This window comes from Topomyia yanbarensis, chromosome 2, assembly GCF_030247195.1.
Source record: "Topomyia yanbarensis strain Yona2022 chromosome 2, ASM3024719v1, whole genome shotgun sequence".
Lineage (NCBI taxonomy): Eukaryota > Metazoa > Arthropoda > Insecta > Diptera > Culicidae > Topomyia > Topomyia yanbarensis.
In genome coordinates, this window is record NC_080671.1 from 454,187,284 (window position 1) to 454,209,790 (window position 22,507).

General features: G+C 35.1%; 1 protein-coding gene across 1 annotated transcript in view; it reads left to right on the forward strand.

Annotated features, from left to right (window-relative positions):
* The first annotated feature begins 449 nt into the window (after nucleotides 1-449).
* Nucleotides 450-22,507, forward strand: part of LOC131685853 (uncharacterized) — a 38,865-nt gene continuing 16,807 nt past the window's right edge. The window contains exons 1-2 of the mRNA XM_058969857.1: nucleotides 450-576; nucleotides 21,171-21,503. Of these exons, the coding sequence (XP_058825840.1) occupies nucleotides 21,272-21,503 (232 nt within the window). The 5' untranslated portion in view covers nucleotides 450-576; nucleotides 21,171-21,271. The remainder of the gene's footprint in view (nucleotides 577-21,170; nucleotides 21,504-22,507) is intronic.

Consider the following 22,507-nt stretch of genomic DNA (forward strand, 5'->3'; position numbering starts at 1 on the left):
TATCTTCTGTAAACTGCTTCGTTCCCGTGCACCAAAAGTAGTGCAAGTTCGCAGTAAACGGACCGGCGTGTGGGCAAAAAAAAACAATGACTGATAAGGCACACGCCGTGAAACATATAGCATATAGCATATAGCCGAGCATCTAATGCCCACTCACACAGCTCAGCCCGCATGACAAAGCAGCAGCACCGCCTGCGATGTTGCGATCGATGACGACAACCCAAGGCGCCCGGCACGCGCGAAGTTCTCCTAGAACCAACCACTAAGATTGCGTTCGACGACGCCTGCCTTTCTTCTACTTAACGGACCAAAGCTGAGTTCAGTGTTTGACGGTCGGCGGTCGCGTGCGCTACAAGCTAGCTGATGCTCTTGGAAATATTAAGTCCGGCGCGGTGTTGTGGAGAGCTGCTCGTTTGTTGTGCACTTGAAGTTTTGATTTCTACTCACGCTCCCTTCTAAACGTAAAGCTGCTACCGTTGGCCGATTCGTGTAACCTCAATTACTATCTGGAGCAAGATTAAATAGTGTGCTCTACTGACCTAGAACATCGCGGGTGATCACGGGCAACGATAGCTGGTAGGACGATCGAATTCTTTGTCGACAAGTGGAAAAATTGGTGTGTAGGATAAATTGACTTATATCTGAAAAGTGCACGCGTCAAGCTACAAATCTCGCGTAACTAGAATCGAACTGCCCATTCAACTCGTCTCGCATTCAGACTTTTTTTCATCTAGGCATATCCACCAGGTGTTGTGGGTATCTATTATTAGTAGTGCTGCTCTGGCACTGTGCCTAGAGTTGAACGACTTTTAATGAGGTGGTTGCAACAGGTGTGTGTTTTTCCGAGGTGACGTCTAGCAACTACACGCGATTGACTACTAGATCAGGCGTGCAACCAGAATCGATGGCCCATAGCTTCGGCTCGGTGTATGTGGATGGATGGCAAACGAGATTAACCAAAGTGGTTCGTGAATTTGTGAATTTGATGCGAAGGCATAAAAGAAAAATTAAACAACACACGATAACCATGTTTACAACCAACAAACAAACAAACAAACAAGCTGGTATGTTCGATTGTTTACCAGAACTTGCGAACGTGGGGAAATGCCTCGCGCGATACTGAGACACTGATGTACTCCGATGTAGAGGCAGTGGGTTCACTTGTGATGTTTAGTCCGGATATTGTTCGGACTAGAATATTTCACTTTCTCTTGAAATAATGAAAAAGGGAAATGACGGCCAAGTTCCACTGGATGATGCTGTGCATTTAGAGAAAGAGAAGAAAAAGTGAAATTTCATTCAGGATTACGTGCTGTCTTGCACGTAATGTGTATCACCTGTAAAGACAAGGGCAGTAATCGTGCAAGAATGCCTACACAATGGTCACACAATAAAATCCAATCACTTTTACGACTTGGGAGGAGTTTTCGGGAAACATCATTAATATGGACAGTGTCATTATGGAGTAAAAACTGCCAATTTTCAAAACTAATCGAACTTAAATATAAGCAGTTTTTTTGCGATGTTGGAACATTGTGCATTCCCAGCCAAAAAATGAAATTTGGCGAAATTGGATCATTTTGCCCCATGTAATTTTTCATACGTTTTGTATGAAAATTCATAATTTTTTCAGTGTTCGAAAAATTTTGAAACTTGGTAGAGTTTGAGCATACCATGAAAACTATCGAACGGAGAGTTTACGGATCCTCAAACAATTTTTTTTTATATTGTATTAGAAATTTTTTTTCTTAAAAACAATCATTGGTTTCATCTACATGCCTCTAAGCAGGATTGGAAATAATAAAAATTTCAAAACATTTCAAGTTAGTGGTTTTTAATGGTGTATATTTGAGTGTTAAATTGAATGGCGTAATAAATTATTGTATAAGAGGACTCGTTCTGGAGTTGTGAGCTTTAATAGTGACGAAAAGAAAAATCAATGATCGAAAACAATTTTTTACGGTCACGATCGCATTATTTCGAAACTGTCAACTTTGAACGTTTAGAATCTTTGAAGAATATTAAAACGTAAAGCTACATCTCATCCAACAAAATAATTTTGGCGGTCAATCTTCCTGGAAGTAAATAAAAAAAAACTCTTTAAATTTATTTAGTTCGAGATTTAATGTCTTCAGCAAAATTTCGACTTGCCTTGTACGCAGCTCACCTGAGTTCGATTCCCAACCCCAGATTAGAAATTTTTCTAACTTGAAAAAAGAGCTGAAATATTTTAAGCCTTTATAATAAAAATGAAAAAAAAAACTTTAATTGTGTTGAAGACTCGAATATATTAGATATATTAGACTAAATGTGAAAGAAAACCTTTAAAACAAGTCATTCTGATATTACTGTAGATGATAAATCTCAACTACTATGTGTAATCTGTAAAATTCACATTCTGTTCAAGGTAGTTTCAGAAGTTTACAATAAAAAATTGCTTGCAAAGAACAGGCTTCAAGAAAATTTCTTAAATATCGTTTTGTATCTCAATATACTGCATCCATGTAGCCTTCAATTTTTCAACAAATTGTTTAAAATGTCATTATCAACAACTTTGCTGAAGACACCAAGTCCCTTACTATTTTTGAAGAGTTAATTCTCCATAATTACTTCTAGGATATTTCATCACCGAAATTATTACATCAAAGGATGCACTTTTTTATGTTGGAAAGCTTCTTCGGGGTTGTTAAAACACCAAAGTTGATGTTTTCGAACTTATGTGACTTTGACCGTTAGATAAGTGTATTCCACTTTAAAAGTGCACTTTGTATTTTAGTACTTTGACCTAATTGATATATTATAAAAGAAATTGTAAAAAAAGCATGTGTTAGACAATTTTTTTTCTGAGCTTTCAATAATTTATCAAACTTACTTACAAATTTCAGCATTTTCGAAAAATCAACGATTATAATTTTCAAAGCCCCTTTTCTTCCTTCATTTTGTGACAAATGTCAAAGTAAGCTCGGATGCCAAATTTCACATCATTTGGTGAATTTTTAGCCCCCACCTACTTCGATTGAAGTTTTGCAATTGACACAAAGGGAAAATATGAGGGAAGAATAAATTAAATACAATTTTGAGGTAACCCATAGAAAATAGCAGTTTATATTTTTCAAGTAAATAATCTTAGTAATTGATTGGAAATATGTCCGTTTCTGGAGAAATATGACAAGTTTGAATATATTGTCCCCAAATCACCCTATACTTAATAAGATTCCTGCCATATGCCTCGTATCATAAAAACCGTAAAAACCGTATCATATAATTTTTGCACTTTTTCTAATGTAAAAAGATCTGATAAATTAAACGGAAGCTTTGCGATCAAATGCTATCATTTTCTCATGGCATTTACGAGGCAAATTTTCAGAAGGCAAAAAAGAAAGTAGATTTATTAGCAATAAAACTCAGAAACATTAAAGGTTTTGATATTTGAACTCGATACCACATGTTTTCATTAAAACCATTTAATAACAACATATTATTTAATTTCACAACGCTCAGGAATCACAAGGTAGCTGAGGGTCCGGACCCCCTCCGAAATTTTGTAACTTGTTGAGAGCTTTTAAACTTGTTTCAATTTTAGAATAGTTTCAAATTCAAAATCATTCCAAACCAAATTCGACTAACAAAACTGATATTCATTAAATAAGGTTATTACGAATTATGAATTGTACAATGCTCATTATAAAATCGAAAGTTCAGACCCCTCCCGAATTTTTTTCTGGATTCTTAAATTAGAGGGGAAAGAGTGGTACTAAAAGATGAAACCGGAGAAACAGATAACAACAAAATGTTAATACCCTTTATAATGTTTCGTAGTTTTCGATACTTTGTTTCTTAGTTAAATTACCTATAAAAATTACAGAACCATATATTTTAGGATGGAATGAGCGACTCCTGGAGGAATTATTTTGTAAAAGGTAATTTTCCCATAGAAAATCCTATGTGAACTTTAACGGTGGGCGCAACAATATGGATTCACAGATCGAGCTATGAATTTGCGCAGTCTAGGACCCAAATAGAACCCAAAAAGTTGCTCGGACCAGGAATCTAATTTTTGTTCCACCCTAAGTGTACATAACCTGGGCGAATGACCACCCGGTTAAAGCCCTCAACAAACAAATTACAATGTACATAACCTCAACAGTAAGAAAAAGTAGGGTTTTCGGATACATAGCCTCAAATTTTACAAAACCCAAACAACTTTTTGGTGATATTTGTCAAATGTTCTACCATAGTATTGGGAATATCAAAATACACTTAAACATCAAAAACTGAGTTTCTGTGATTTCAAAATTACGAGATACATGCTAAAATAAACATTCTACTTTGTTTTGTCGTTTTTTTTAAATTTATTTGAAAACCACTTGTTTTTCACTAAACAAAGCCCTCATATCTTTTAGTTAAGGGGTTATATACAAAGTAGAAACTCAAAAAATCGGAAAAAAAATTATTAAATATTCTGAAAGTACATGCTCTTGAAAGTATCTGTGCAAAATTTCATCCAGATCGGAGCACTAGATTTCAGATTACAGCCATTTGTAGCGAGCTGGTTCTTCCACGAATGAAGTTAACACAAAATTTTAAACGCAATTATCTCGGAATGAAATTTTTTGAAAAATACCGTTGCGGTGAACGTGATATCTCAAAAATTATTCATCCGATCTTCATAAAACTTTTTTTTGAATTGCTTGTATTTACATTCTCGTGTAAGTAAACGGTTCCTTTTTCATCGAAAATTTTTCAATTCTTTGCAATGAATTTTTGTTTAAAATTTGGAACACCAAAAAACTTAATTTTTTGGACATGTTTTTTTGCAAGGAAAAAAATTTCTATTGGGAAACCGATCCGTTCAAGTACACCGCAATACATTTTTCTTCAATAATCTTTTTAGTTTTTGGATTTCAGTTGAGCGTTTCGGCTTGGACAGCGTTCACCGCAAACCTCTGTCAAAAAACACGCTTTGGGGATGGGCCATAGCTCCGACAACCTAGAGTATTTTTTTAAATCAACTTGGATTTTCTATCTTCGATAGTACTACCAACGAACTGTCTTTCGCTTTTTTAAATAAACTTTGCATAAAACACTTAAAAAAATCACGAAATTAGCTCACTTTTTCGTCACAACTTTGTATATAACACCTTAATGGATTTAAGTAGCCTTTGACTGCTGAAGTGATCAAAAGTTTGTGTTTTTATGGAGTTTTCCTTGATTTTCTCAACATAATTACAATACCTATTATCCGAAAGTTGAGTTTCTTGACGAAGATTTGGGCCTTGTCTTTCAATGTCTTTTCCTCATTTTCCTGATAGGATGTGATAAGAGGAGAGCAGAGTTCAGGAATAGAGATAGTTACGGCATAAAAACAAAACCGACTTAATACACCTAGTAGTGATATCAAATATTTCTTGAACATATCGTTGTTGAACCATTCATTAATTTGCAAAACTCATGCGAAGTAGATACCCAATTAGAGGTAGGATGAACACAGGTTCGAATCAATTCAATAAAATAAATTAATCAAATTAATTCAGCTCAATAAAAGAAAAAATGGACAATATTAAAAAACCTTATAGAATTAGAAGAATAAGGTGAGTTGAGTCAAATTGACAATTTAGTCAAATGAATAGGAATGACTGAAATGAATTAATAAGATTAATAAATCGAAGAATCTGAATAAAATCTGTGAAATGCAAAAAAATGAGCTGAATAAAATCAATTAAATAAATAAATTGAATAAAATGAATAATAAAAATGAACAAAATCAATAACTTAAATAAAATTAATAAAATCAATAAAATGAATAAAGTTAATAATGAAAATAGAGAATAATATGAATAAAATTACACGGTGCTACAGTGATTTTGTACTTTTAAAGTGACCTAGTATAGGTTGTACATCAAAAAATAAAACTTAATTTAATTGTAGACCTCACCAAATGCAACACAAGACAAAGCTTGAAAAATGTTGTATACCCTCAAAATCTTGATTTACGGCAAAACATCTATTTTTCGGGGCTTTCGGCAAAAAATTTTTAAGAGTTCATGCGAGCAAATTTCTAATATGGAAAAAATGATTACCTCTGCCATTTTTCAACCGATTTTGATCATAAATAGGTCGTTGGATGCGGAATGCTCCCCAAATTTCTATTTAAACAATGAAGCTTAAAAATGAAGAGCAATTTTCATATTCTTAGTGAAAACATTGCAAAATAATGGGTACTTTCATATTGTTGTCCCAAAACCTCATAGTACCTTTAACAAAAGAACACAACATAGCATACCGTTGAAAAGGTTATTTATTTTTCTTCCCAAATCTGTTGAGAAGGGATCGCGTAAAAAAAAATTTCGAGCTGAAAATCCTAGAAAAATGTTTTTTGTTATAAATCAAGATTTTGATGGTATATTAAATTGATTAAACGTTGTTTTATGTTGTATTTGACGAGATCTACAACCTTCAACAGACCGCTTTAAAAGTACATTAAATTTTATTTATTTTGTAGCACTGTGTTATTAATATAAATAACTAGCTAATACCCATCGCGCGTTGCTGCGACTTTCAACGAAATATGAGGAAAACACAATTTTACCGAAGCGCCATCTGGCGGATAGATAATCCCCAACCAATAGCACACAAACACGCTCCATAACAAATGCCTACTATGTACAAATTTTTACGGCAATCGGTTAAGCCGTTTGGGAGTCTATAAATCATATACATACAAACATTGACTTTTATATAGATAGATAGATAAATAATATAAAAAAATAATTAAATTAAAATGAACCAATTTAATAAAATTAATAAACTCAATAAAATTAAAGATATTAATAAAATAAATGGGGTTAGTGAAATAGATGAATTGAAAAACAAATAAAGTAAAAAAATAAAAGGAAATTGCCAAAATGAAAAAAATAATTATGCCAATAAAATGAATAAAATAAATAAAATGAATGAAATGGAATAAATGAATAAAATGTGTAGAATGAATAAAATAAACAGAATTAATTGAATCGATAAAATGAACAAAAACCTGTTTTAATCCACCTAGCGGTGCAATTGTACCTTTCTCAATCATGAATACTAGGATTTCATGGTTGGTTATGTTCATTATAAATTGGCTGATGTATCTATTACTTTTTTATGACATGACAACCATATACAATACAAAAAAAAACAAGTCGAAAACTCGAACCATCATAATCGGCGGTTTGAGACATAGTTTGGTTGCTTTGATCAAATGATGGGAGAAGAAGGGTAATGTTCGCACCATGTGTAGGACAGATATTTTATGTCCAAAAGGTTTAAACAGCAAATCGGTCAAATAGTCGAACTGTCTATGATGGTCAATGTGGTCAACGAGACCTCGGTTAGCTGCCAGCGACCTAGAACTGCAAATGCAAGTTGTTTCACACACATTCTAGCGAAATTCTTGCCTTTGTGCATTCATCGCGGTATCGGTTTGAATCGGAATTTTCTATGTGACCGCACGCCAAAACCCGAAACAACTCCGAAACCGTGTCGGATCGGATTGAAATTTAATAGCAGTTTACGGGGTTATAAAAGTTTTGATTTGAGACTAAGTTTGATGCAATCGATCAAGCCGAGAAATCGATGTAATTGCTATTCTAAATTAGAATAGCAACGCCGAGGCTCCTGGAACATTCGATGGTGGCAAATTTGAATGACTGTTAGGGACCTAGAACTACCAATCAAAGCAGTTGTGGTCACATTTAAAAAGAATCATCGTGGTATCCGTTGAAATCGGGATTTTCTGCATGCTCGTACTCATCATCATGTAATTCAGGAACTGGAATCTACACAAAATTCAATAGCAGCCGATGGAAATGTTGTATCTTTCATTTAAGACTAAATTTGTTAAAATTGGTGGAGAAAATTCCAGATAACTATGTTAACCCTACGGAAGTCGCGCTTATGGCCCACTGAAAGCGCAGCCGCTGGTGCCCTTAGACGGTTTCGCTAGATTTGCAGAGCAACGTGCACTCAGCGCACTTGCGCGATTGCCGGAAGGTTAACAAGATTTTCTATGTAACCGTGATCTTCAACTCGTAACTCCAATAGCCGCCGATGGGAATATTATACCTTTTATTCGAATCTTATCGAATGTAAAAACCGGTTAAGCCATCTCCGAGAAACCTAAGTAGACATTTTATTGATATATCCACACTTACACACACATATAGATATACACACACACACACACACACAAACACACACTAACACATAGACATTTTTCGATCTCGATGTACTGAGTCGAATGGTATATGACTCGGCCCTCGATTAGCAAGTTGGGTAGGCAGGGAGCTGCAAAATCACCCAAGTTCCAAAAAATTGATTTCAGTTAATTGTATCGTTGGAGATTACATCAAACCCCTACATTTCATGCATTCTAAAGGTATTTGACATCAAAAATACAAATTCGATTTTTGAGCTTTAGTGTACTGCCTGTTTTGAAAATTTTCCAGTTACGGGATTTTTATATCTAGCGGAACAATTCAATCTATATTTCCGGAACAACATACCCCAGTGATTCTCAACCTGGGATCTGCGGACCCCTAGGGGCCGTTAAGTTGTTGCTGGGGGTCCGCAGAGACAAATATATTTTCCGAGTGCATAATAAAATTTCAAGTTTTGTTTCCTAGTAAACTAACATATTGATCTCATACAAAATCGATGTTTATCCGTGGGGGTCCGCAGTAACCCAGGGTTCTGATTTCTACGTTGAGAACCGCTGATATAACCGATCCGTAGAAAATATTATAACAGTCTATGGTGATAATATACCATTCATTTGAGACTAAGTTTATGAAAATCGGGCGTTCGATCTCCGAGAAATCAATGTGAATTTGCTAATTTTGGATGATGGCCATGTTCCTCGGGAATGCCGGAACCATCTATGGGGGTCAATGTTGCCAGAGGGGCATTGAATCGCCGTTAGTGAACTAGAACTACAAATCTAAGCAATTGGGCTTACAAATTTGGAAATTGTTCACCTTTTCACATTAATTGCTGTATGCGTTGAAATCGGGATTTTCGGTGTGATCGTACTCATCACCCTATAATTCGGTAACCGGAAGTCGGAAACACAAAAAAAATCAATAGCAGCCGATGGGAAAGTTTCACCTTTTATCGAAAACTTAGTTTGTGAAAATCGGTTCAGGAAATGTCGAGAAACCGATGTGGACAAACTACAATTAGATTTTCTATATGACTGTACGTTTCAATTCGTAACTCCGGAACCGGTAATCGGGTTTAACTGAAATTCAATAGCAGTTGATGGGAACCTTGAACCTTCCATTCGCGACTAAGTTTGTGAAAATCGGTTGAGCCATCTCCGAGAAAACGATGTGGACATTTTGTGAATAAATCCGCACATACACATACATACATACCCATATACGAACACACATACAAACACACATACATACACACACAGACATTTTCAGATCTCGACGAACTGAGTCGAATGGTATATGACACTCAGCCCTCCGGGCCTCGGTTAAAAAGTCGGTTTTTGCATAACCTTTCTATATGAGAAAGGCAAAAAGAAAAAAATAATCAGAATAATAGGATAAATCAAATGACTAAAAGATTAAGTAAGATTATTAAAATAAGGAACTTGGATAAATTGTATGAACAAGACAAAAATTAAAAAAATGCGTAAAATGTAAACAGTGAAAATAATAAACTGATCAGAATGAATCTAAAAAATGAAACAAATTAAATAGATTAAATGAATAAATCGAATTCAAATGAATGAATGAATGAAGAGGACACTGAATCAAATAAAGGATTATGTGATATGATATATATCCAAAACTATTCAAATAATAAAAATGACGAAACAAGTAAAATACATGAAATGAATAAACTGAAAAAATAAGGATATGAAATGAAATTTTAAACAAAAATGATTTAAATAAAGTAAATGAATAAAACGAATTAAATGAATTGGAAAACCATTGTTTCAAAACGTTCTGAAATGTTTACAAAAATTCCATTATTTGAGAGATGGTTAATTAATATACAATATACACATACTTTGTAGTATTTCCATTCTTTTCTGTTTTCAACTTTTCGTTTGCGTTCTCCTTATCTTGACCGCATCGTTTGATGGACCTTAGAAAGTTCAACTGAGAACGCTTCAATAAGCGGCCATCTAGGAAAACGAAAAAGCAGTTTTTTTCTCATACCGTTGGAAAAATCTTCAAGGAAATGAATCAATTCGGGGCATTGCGCAGTCTTTCAAAATGTCGTTTTCACGATTAAAATGCAATAACTCCTGAACCATTGGTTTTGAAGAGGGAACTTCTTCAGAAATGTTTCTAGATACAAATAGAAGCTTCTTTTTATATAATGAATTGAGTATTTAATCCCCCTAAAAGTATGATAGAAAATTTATTTTCCCAACTAATTTAGCTAGAAGCTAGTGGTCTTCAGTAAAGTTCTAGAAAATATTGTTTTGAACTTTACTGAAGATACTAAAGCTCTACTTAGCAACAGTTTTTTTTCTAAATAAAATTTTACGATTATTATTTTTTATATTAAAAGGGTCTTCTACAAAGTTTTTAAGAGCTTCAAATAACACGTTTTCGACGAAGACCATGAATCTGTAGCTCTTGAAACCATAAAGTTATTGTCAATTTATGAATATTTTTAGGTCAACTTGCACCTTAAGCAACTTCCTTAATTGCAAAAATTCTCAGATAGCTTTGATTACAGTTAAAAGTATTAACTTTTGCTTTCGATAAAACATAAAAACCTTTTTCTGACGGAGACTGCTAGGTAGGCTACTTTTAAAACCAATACTCAATATTACCATCTGAACAAGAAAATAACTCAACATACAAAGAATATAAGTAGTACTATGAATTATAGCAAACAAAAATCATAAAACAATCAATTAGCAATCAATCGTATTGAGCAACACTTCAGTGGACTCAGGAGCTATGCATCGGTCAGTAGTTGTTGGTGTACGGTAAATCCCGAATTTTAGTTTGTTGTCCGCTTGGCTAGGAATGGCTACTCTAAACTTTATTGTACTGTGACGCGAGTTCAACAGGTCAAGGGTTTGGGTTAAGGTTTTTTGAGAGCTGCGAAAATATAGTCCACGTAGCGTCTCCAAACTCGAGGGAAGAGATTTTTTTCTAAGGCTACCTTGAAGTCGCTCAAGAAGACGTCTGTTAGTAGAAGCGAAAGTTTGCTGCCCATGCCAAGGCGAAATGTTTGCTTGTAGAACATCCCTCTAAACGTGAAATAGTTCTGTTTCATACAACACTCTGCCACTGAAAGGTAAACTTCGACTTGATAGATTCGTTCCAGATGTCGCCGAAGACTTTTCAAGGCGACAGCTACTGATACGTTTGGGAATAAAGCAGTCACAACAAATCATACAAGAATTTCTCCACCTGGCCTCAATATCTTTCAGTTGCTCCACCAGGTTTATGCTATTATCATTGCAGAGACGAAGATCCTTTTACAGCATTATGAAAATATTTGAAGCGATTATTTATTATTTTTGTTTACTATAATTTGTAGGACTACTTTTTTATGTTGAGTTATTTTCTGATTCAGCGCGAGATGGTAATATCAAGTATTGGTTATATAAATAACCTACCTAGCAGTCGCCGTCAGACATAGGTATTTTATATTTTATCGAAAGAAAAGTTTGTACTTTCAACTGTAATCAATGACTTCTACAAATTTTCGCCGTTAAGAAAGTTGCTTAAGGTGTCAGTTGACCTAAAAATATTCGAAAATTGACAATAACTTTGTTGTTTCAAGAGCTATAGATTCATTTTCTTCATCAAAAACGTATATTTTGACGCTCTTAAAAACTTTGTAGAAGACCCTTTTAATATAAAGAAAATAATCGTAAAACGTTTTATTAGAAAAGCTGTTGAGATGGACCCCTCAAGCAATCCCACATATCTCGCTACCGTTGCTATGTAAAGCTTTAGTATCTTCAGTAAAGTTATACACAACAATATTTTCTAGTACTTTACTGAAGACCGTGGGCTTCAGTAAAGTACTTCAAGAGTATTTTAATTTTGATCGTGAAAACGGCGTTTAAAAACACTGTGCATTGGTAGAGTATTACTGATTGATTTTCATGAAGATTTTTCCAACGGTGTGAGAAAAAAGTCTTTTCTTTTCAGTTTTCTAAGATGGCCACTTTTTCAAGCTTTCTCAGTTGAACCTTAATTTGTAATCATGAAGCTGGAACGTACAATTTATTTTGGAATTTAACGATATTTTTTTGGTCACCGATTTCTGAAAAACAATCTTTATTTTGAGTCATATGACCACAGCACTATGGAAAGCATGAATACAAACAGGTTACTTAAATAATTTGTAAAATATGAAAAAAAAAAAATGTTTGAATTGATAATAATATAAGACACTCATAAAGAGGTTTTTAAACATGAATTAATAAATACTACCTTTAAGGATTTGGACAGAATAGAATGTTCAGATTCAGTGTTTTAACGCGTGATTGGAAATAGTAAACTGAAATAAGGTCATATGTGCTTTCAAGACCCTTAAACGGATAGAGAGAGAATGCGATGTGTGAATGAGACAGGTAGATATTTCAAAGTATTCATTTGTATAGAAGTAAATAAAAGGGAGTGTGAAGCATCTAGGATAAGTTGACGATTATTTTGTTGTCGACAGCACAAAAGCCGTTCATTCAGTTGATAGCGATACAGTCTACTTCCAGTCATACTTGCAGCTTTCGAATTGTTTCATTCGGAGTTCATGATCCGGGAATATGGATTGATAAGTCCTTTACAAACCAGTAATATGAATGAAAAAGAAATGGTTCAAACTTTTTGAATAAGTATTTAAACTCTTGGAAAAGCAAGTGGCCATTGAAAGTGACCCTGGTTATATAAACTATTTTTGGGGAATACAAATTCTTGCAACAGAAGTTTCAATATTTTGTAAATAAATGTGGGTTTAGTCACATTGATCAAGAAATATAAAAAGTCCTGAGAATGGTGAAACTCTTTCGTTTGTGCGCTACGGTAACCCGAATCGAATGCCCCGATTATCGAATTACCATTTGAGCCAATTCATTTAAAAAAGCTGACAGATGCTGCTCTAACCAACGGCTTCAAGTAAATAGGGTGATAATAGAAACAAGGCAAAAATGGGATCATGACATTTGGTAAGATAATGTTTGATCTGATTTTCCACAAGTAGTTTTGGATTCAAAAAGACAATTGCTCTTGGCGATGCCACACGTTTAGTATGGATATGAACTACATGAAAAAGGTATTATCATTACCACAGTTACTCACTACTGGCCGGATTATTTGATGAACTATGCATTCATATATCATCAAACATCAAACTCACGGTTGATCGCAGTGACTAATGCACGGATCAAAAACCTTAGCTTTGAAAAACATTTGCTTTTTTGTTTGTCGTAAACTGACATATTAATTTTTGAGAAGTAGTTCATTCAGTATTGAGTAAATTCCAATCAAAATCCAAATTTCTTCCAATGACTAGATCACATGAGGCAATCGAAATGAAATCCATCGCACTTTGGAGCCTTCCCAATATGTGTAGAGAAGAACCTGCTCTTTGTTCACGTAATGTTGGCAACAGAAATTTGGCATTCCCACACTCACTGGTTATGCTAGCGTGGAAAGATGAAATTTCGGGATCTGCGAACATGAATTTATCAGAAGCGGAGCACCAGTTTAGTCCGAAGGAGTTGAAATCATCGACAATCAATATCTCGTCAACAGGAATTGCACAAGCGAAGATTAGTTCCAGTGACTCAGTGTCTGTGTCAATCATTGCCAGACCGCGAGTCCGGTGAAATATATACCACCCAGAGAAGAAGTATTTAAGGGGATCCACTTATATAATTGTGGCAAAAAGTACCTAATGTTTTTTTTTTTGAAGCGCTAAAATGACTTAGACATGTGCGCTATTCTGCAAAATGTTTATTAAGATTTCATCTATAAAACAAAAATTTTCGATAGTAGGTTTTCAAAAATGGCGTCCAAAATGGCGGCTTTCTTGGAACAAGATTTTTCGAATTCGCACAAAAAAATTATCAAGCATTGGATACTTTTTGCACAATTAAATAAGAGGACCCAAACCTGTTCGACACATATCCCCAGAGTATCCTCGACATAGGCGTGCGCAGCCTTTTCCATTAGGGGGGGGGGGGAGCTAACACTTCAAAACTTTCAGTTATGGCCTTCATTAACAGTTACCTTTCTGGTAGCGGTTTGATTGTAAAACAGTTATTTTATTTTGTTATTGAAATTTACGTTTTCATTTATTTCCTAAATCTAGAAGAAATTAACATTAAAAATTTTCAACCTCCTCGAAAAGAAATTAGCGTGGTCTTTTGCGCAATATGATCTTTGAAATTGACCATTTTACAATTCCAGATAACATGTGAACTATTGATGCAAGTAAATTTTTCACAAATAATTGTGTTTTCGTATGAGCCGACTGGAATTTAAAAAAAAAAAAATTATCATTTGAATTATGTACCCTGCACTAAGCAAAGCCAGCAAAAGCTACGCTTTTAATCGGAAGCATAAAACGCTATTAGAAGAAAATGATGCGCATTTATTGTAGTTTAAAGATACATTGTGGGGTTTAGCGGTGCTTATTTCTCTCGAATGAAAATTTGAACTTTTAACATGATACCTGCCTTTAATTTCTGCACAAGCTGGTGGTCTACGTCACCGGCTGCTTTTTTCCAGTATTTAGTCATTGAAATAGCATCCTTAGCCATGTTTCCATTCTATATATTTATAGAGTGTATAGATTTGGATTGGGTGGAATTCCTATATACTTCGATTATACGGAATTACGGGCTGTTTAGGAAGTTCAACCCATTCTCATGGACGTTGACGTCATTATTCCGGTGCAGCCATCGCGTAATGACTATCTCCAAATCTGGCAAAAACATGGGAGGATCCCGGTGAGACCTAATTAGCCACTAGACGCGTTTCAGACCATCGTTGATGTATAACTCGGTTCATATTGTGATGAAAATCGGAGTTTTCGGCTATAACTGCAAATTAACTAGCAGATCATACACTTTTCCGGCAAACTTGTCCGCAACAAGAATTTTATACTCTTTGGAAATATCTTAGTGATCTTTGGCAACATAAAGCTTCCGTCCTGGAAGCAGTTTAAAGTTAAATTTGACATACGTTTTATCAGCCTTTTATTGCACTTATTGAATTTGTTCAGATCCTAATCATACGTCTTTCAAATTCTCTTTTTTTCCATTCAGTGATGATTTATGAAAACATTAATGTTTTGCAAAATTTTTACATGAAGTTTCAAGAGAAAGACATTATAAACAAATTGCAATCGAAAGCCGGAAAAGTGGAACCGACAACAAAGAGCACTGTACCGGATAAGAAGAATCATAACGATTCTACTTTCGCAGAGCTTCAAAAGTTTCTAACTTGGACAAATTTTAAGAATTATTTTGGGGGAATTTTTTTAAAAATCAGAATGGATCTTAACATACGACCTGTTTCAATTTTAACAGGCCGCCTGCTATAAAGTTACCTTGCTTCAGTTGTTATAAGACAAATACAATTTTTCTTGGAGATCCAAAACTCAAGAATGTTTCAATGAAAAAACAAAAAAATAAATAAAACCCATAAAAAAGTACTATGAACTGGTGGAAAAAGAATCCATAAAAATTTCATTATGAGATGAATAAAAAACAAAAATTAGTTTTTTTTCTAAATTGGCGTAATCAGACCAAAATATTGGCGAAATATATTATTTCTTTTTCTATCTTGCCAGGATTTGCTAACGGATTTTGCCCCACTAATGACGTAAATTTTAGGGTATTAAAAATCTGAATGGCCTTTGCTACCGGTCGATGCATTTGTATTATTTGTGATGTATTTTTTTCCACTGTAGGCTTTAGGTTTCAAAAATATTTTTTTTTCTTTTATTTTTTAAAATTAATTTTATGATATCTACTTTTTCAGGACAATGTGTGAATTCTCACCTAGATTTTCACCAAAAAAATACTTTTCAATTTATAAAAAAAATTTCTATCAATAGTATCAAGTGGACATCTAATGGATTTATAAGAAAAATGAAAAAAAAACAAGCAAAAACTTCTGAGCAACGTCGAGAATCATTTATTATCATTTTTTACTATTTATAGCGACCAAACAATCCGGTTATTTGATGCAAACCGTGGTCGAATGAATTAGAGATTTTCTGGAAGCCACTTTTTAGTCACGCTCCACACACATTTTTTCCTCGATTGCATACCTCCAGCGAGAGCAACGCTTTCCCCAAAGTAGACGACGCCTTGCAGGTTGTCTACTGATCATTCTAGCGAGTCTTTCTCATACGCGATACAGCCCAAAAACTTCCCGACGTAAGCATGCGTGGGGTTATTTTCCATTTTCTTTTCTTCGTCATAGTATCTAGTAGTAAAGCATTAGTAGTATTTTGTTAGAGCTTATATTTATTCCTCTTTCACTAATCTGTGATCGACGCCAATTCCGAAGTCTTTCATGAACCCAGTAAGCATGTGATTATGGTTTCGTTTCTTCGTACACTGTATCGAATCGTATTTTAGAGTACATGCTTTAATTTATTTTTTAATCTGATTGCCAGCCCGCTAGTGGAGAATTATCATAAGGCAATGGTCCGTCGTAGCCCGCTGTGGTAATCACAGAAAAAGAATTCTGTCAATGGGTGTTGTTTGCAAAACAGAACACGGAAGAGTAGCTTAAAAGCGATATCGAGGAGCGTTACGTCCATTCGTCTTTTCCAGTTCACTACACTGTTTCAACATTTAACCAGTGTGAGCAATAAGCTCCTAGTCTGTTTTTTCTCATCTGTTGCTCGTTGGCACCCCACATCAAACCAGTTTCCTCGTGTCATGTAACTGCAAAACTGATCACCTTATGAACTTGCTGCTACGTTGTGATCAGGCAATCTCTTGTTGGTCGTTCCTCAAAGCTTTTTGTCTTATAGGCGAAGTTATATATCCCATCCCATTTTTAGATGTTTCAGAAACAATTTTTTCTATAAATGAAACTTCTAACTTCAATATATGGGTTATATGCTAGGGCAAATAACCCAAAAGTTATGGTAGCAGATACCATCATGATGTATTGCTTTTACAGTAGGTCATACTCAAATAAAAATAAAAGAAATTAACATAAAAACCATAACCTTTTTTATTAATATTGCATTTTTCATATTTCTTATTCGTATAATGAAGAGTGCTTGCATAGTTTTTCCCCTCTTTTAATGACATTAAATTAGCTAGAGATTACTTAGTATGGAAAGATATGACAATTTAGAACCATAGTACTCATGTGAGAGCAAGGATTTAAAATATACTGGTCAGAAAACTAGAAATAACAGGGTCAATAAGAACAGGCCTAGAATCTTCCGGAATATTTTTTTTCTTCTGCTGGTAGGAGCTTGGGCAGAGTTACTACGAATTGCTAAAATCTACGAATTGCTAACGTTCTCACGGCAACAGCAGAGTTGTCCTTCTTCACATTGAGAGCCGACATATTTCCTATCTGTAGTTTCCAAATCCTTTCATAACTAGAATTTTTATAACTTTTGCTTTTTTGTTAAAAGGAAAAAAAAGATAGAAGTAGAATAGGTTGTTATCCAAACAAATAACATCTATAAAATTCCAACAATTCTTCTAAGAATATATAACTGTTAAGTTTTAGAAAAGTTGAAAGTTTCTCTTGTTATCGCTTCTCATGAGATACCTTTAATCGCCATACATACCTTTGCAATAAAAAGTTTATAATTTTAAGTCAAAGCAAAAACGAAAACGATCGCCAGCACTCTTGGATTTTTAAATCAGAAACCGAATATCTGCTGCGATTACCGCCTCCTCTCATTATATCTTGTTATCGATGGAGATTCCTCATTTCAACGAACTTTCGCTAGCTCTTGATTTTAACGAGGCAGTTATGTAGTAAGTTTCTTATGTTTCTCGCGTGTCTTCAATATTATAATCATACTTAAAAATTTAAAAAAAATCCAGAACATTAGAGGGGGCTATAGCCGTACGACTTTTTCTTTTCGTTTTATCACCATCCCTGGAGTTTCTATAATTCGAAGTTCATAAAGATATTCTAGATCCGTACAAATTGCCTGAAGTTCTAAGTATCGCTCTGAAATTTAAAAATCCCCTGCAATATTAAGAACTTTCCCGAAGCCCTTGTAGGATTATCTGATTCCTAAAGGTTTCAATGAGGTACTTATTTATTTATATAAATATAATTTTTTTTATAAATTTATTTGAAATACTTTGCCGGAGTTGCATATCAATCATTTGAATGCAAAGTGCTATAAATTGTTTGAAATAAGTGACAAATAGCTAACTTTTCATCGAATAAATTATGTTGATTCTGTTTGAAACAATAAAGGTATTAGCGAATTTCTTAGTATATGTTATTTGGCCACACAAAAATCCGTGCCCGGATGTAGGCCACCTAGTAAAATCCACCAGAATTGCAAATAATATGGTTATAAAACAAAACCAACGCAACATTACAGTGTAAGTACCTTTTTAATATTCTGTGCCATAAAAAAGCCGGGAATTATGCCACCTTGTCTATCTTATCACATTTCTCTTCCACTCAATGATTACACACAAAAATATTTTTGTGCTATAAATTACAGCTCTAAGATTTGCTTTATGCACATTTTATTCACCGTTTTTCGACGATTTCACGGGGAATAAATCAATCAGTAGAATCTGGAAAATCGCTTTTCGGCAGATTTTTCAACACAATGTAGATAGATGTTCAGAGTACACACAAAAACTATCTCATAATAAAATGTGGCAAACTAAGAAATGAGAAATACACACTAAGAACTAAGAAATAAATTATTAGATCTCGCTTAGACTAGAGAGAATCACTCTATATGCTATTTAAACAAAAACGTGTCTTGTGACGAACACAAACGTTCTCAACTATATTGTAAGGTAAAACTATTCATGCAACTTTTTTCCCAAAGAATAAGAAATTGGATAAACCAATTTGTGTATGAGGGCACAAGACCCAACTTAGAAAAGTTAGATTTGAATGCTTCGTGTTCCTCTCGTCAATAACTTACACCGTCTTGCTGCCAGTTAGACAATATATCCAATCTAACACCAACATTTCAAAACTATTAAGTTTCATTATTTATCATGTAATTAAGTTCAGTAAAATTTGCATTCTAGACCGGTCAACCGGGGATGAATTCACCCTCAATGGTGGATTTTTAACTCGTAGTCAAAAAAATGTGCATCGTCTAAATTTTGGAAAACAATTTTTTTAAATGATTTGAATGCAAACATTATTTATCTTAAATTTTATAAATCCCAATTATAACATCGACTTCAAGACCTGTCCAGCATTTTTTTAAATTGTTTATGATTCTATAACACTTAAAAGAATAATACAAATTATAGTGTCTAATTTGCTAATTTTTTGTTTCAATATAAATAGTTTAGTTTGAGGGAAGGAGCAGTGGTCCTGAATAATTAACAAATGCTATCTCAATTCGAGACACAAAAAATTTCTTCTCACTTAATTTACGGGTTATTGATTCAGTAGTCATTAGAATTAATTATAAAATCATACAGATACGCCAATCGACGATGATCTTCTCAACATCCAGCCGAACTGACCAGCTTCGACAACCATTGATTAGTGCTAAATGAAATCAAATGTTATCGCGTTTTGTTTTCCATTATCATTCGGCACTGAATCATCAACCCTCTGAACTTCGATGCCAAGGCTCCCGGCGCGCAAAAAAAAACAGTTACCGCCGCCCGCGTGAGCCGAACTGGAATCACCCGTGGTGAGGTTCGTGTAAACACAAAATCACAATGTGACAGCATGGTACTTTATCTTGTTTACTGCGAACCGCAGTAACCTACCGCCACATTATTGCGGTGGACTCCGATCTTTTAAGCGGCCCTTACACGTTCAATATTTTTGTCAATACTAGAGAGTATTGACAAAAGTATTGTACGTGTAATGGAAAATTTTTTATTGACGATGTGGATTTCAAACGGGACTGAAATATTGTAACAATACCGTCAATACTGGTATTGACAAAAATATTGAACGTGTAAGGGCCGCTTTACACCGGGCACCGGCGGCGTTACACACAAAACAAGAGAGAGTGAGAGTGCGAGCGAAAAAATCTTGAGCGTTTTTTCAAAACGTCATATCTGCAATGAGTTACTCTCTGTTTATACTTTCTCTTTCGATTTTTACGGCGTCACTATAACACTTTTCACTTATTTTACAGTACAGATCGAAAGACGGTGGTTTTAACTAGCATATTATGCAAAGAGCTGAGGGATAAATGTTAAAGTGACCGAATTATTAACAGAAGAGAAAGTAAACAAAGAGAGTAACTCATTGCAGATATGACGTTTTGAAAAAACGCTCAAGAAATATTTCAAAACTTTCGCTCTGTGAGATACCTCACATTTTCTGAGTTCCCGATTCATGCGTGAACGTGACAAAGTTGGCGCGAACCGTAATATGTATAATTAGCGAATGAACACCAACCCGGCTGGGAGAGGAAAATTGAAACATGTGCTTCTGCACTCACCAACACTAGCACGTGTATGAGATTAAATAAAACACGAAGCTTGAATGCAGTTTTTCCTCGCTAGAATCCGGTTCACATACGATGCTCGCTCTTCAAGGGCATGGTACAGTGATAACAACTACCGGTGGTCACGGTTTTGTGTATTATTTAATGTCCATCAATTTTAAGCAAGTTTGCATATTTGTTGTCATTTTGTCTTGCAATTGCACTCAACGTGTAAATAAATGGCATTTGTTAATTTTTGCGCTAAAACTAACTGCTTTTCTCACTGTGCGTGAGCAAGTGCATCATCATTTACCACCCACCCGGTCTATGTGCATCACACCCAGCCAAGAAATCCACAACCGAAGCTAATTTGAAACCAGTTTTCAGTTGCATTGCCAGTTGAGCCACGACCATGAATAGGAAAGAATCAAGTTTACGGCTTGAACTGTACACCTATACTGCTTCAATTGATTCGTTAGGGGTGTGCTTTGAACAATCCGTCTACCGACTGATGGATTGCCGATAATGGTGCCTTTCAATTCCAGTTGAGCGGTGAAAGCAGAATGCAGTGATAGTTTATTCTCCAATGAACTTAAGGCATTACATTGTTGTACATTAGAAAAAAAAACGTGTTCAGTTCGAAACAATGAAGAAAGTGACAGAAAACAGTGCATTTTCCGACGGTGCTGAGGAAGGTTGCTGCCAGGAGCGTCGCGAAGGGGTGGAAAAACTTCTAAAACTGTCGGAGAATGACGCCCAGCTCACGGTGGACAGCATCGAATGTCTGCCCGGAAGCCAGCAAGGTGACAACTACATGTCCATCATCAAGCGCATTCTAGTGCGCGGAAAACGACGAAAGTGGAACGTGAAAAGCAAAGGTAAGACTCTTTAACCGAAGGGGGTGGTGATATAATACTTATCCTATTTCTCGGCTAAATAAATATTTTCTATACTGCCTAACAAATGATGCAAAACAATTTTAGATTTTTAACTTATTAGTTTTGGTTCCTTGTTTCTCAGTTCACTAAAGCGGTTTTTTTTTAGTAATTTTTTATAAAAGAATCTAAACTTAGACGTACACAAACCGCCCAACCGGTCATCACAAGTAGTATGCAGGACCCTTTTCTTCAGTATAAGTATATGAGAGTCTGCTTGTAGCGGAACGAGATATACGCGCCACATCATACATAGCCAACTGCACACAATGATGGGTGGTGATGCTTTGACGGTGCAAGTGCACTCTTGACCCAGTTTCACAGTGAAATGGCGTGGATGGCCTTGACATTTTCAGCATTTTTCGTACTTATAAAAATCGATAGAGCATTTTCACAACAAAACGCAAAAAGATCGATTTGATGCAAATTCAGATTATAAAATGTCTCTCTAGCTCAATTAGGTACACCAGTATTAACACGTTTCAGCTGACGTCGACAGTAATAAAGCCATATATAGTACCAATCACATCCCGTTTGCATGCAGGCAGTTCACGATGCAAGCGTTCTCGTGTTCGCCCTTTCTTTCCTGGTATTAGCCGTGACCTTGGCTTCCGTAAAGCAAAGCGCTCTGTAGCATAAACCTACCCACCCCGCCCAACTATGTACAGTGCTGGTAGAACGAGAATGGAGTATACGACGGCGAGTGTAGTGGTAAAAGCGGCCAAAGACAAATGTAAGCCACGCAAGTGCAGTGTCAAGTGCAACGAGCAGCCGACGGACTGCTGTTTTGGCGAACGGAGTCATGCTGGCGCCGCAGATAAAACACAAGGAAGCCGGTTAGTAGTTTTGCTGGCGTGATGCAATCTTTGAGCATCGATGCGGAAGTTTTTCAATTGTCTTTCTTTCTTTTATTAGTCATTACTTTAATGCTCATCTCGAGGCGGCGT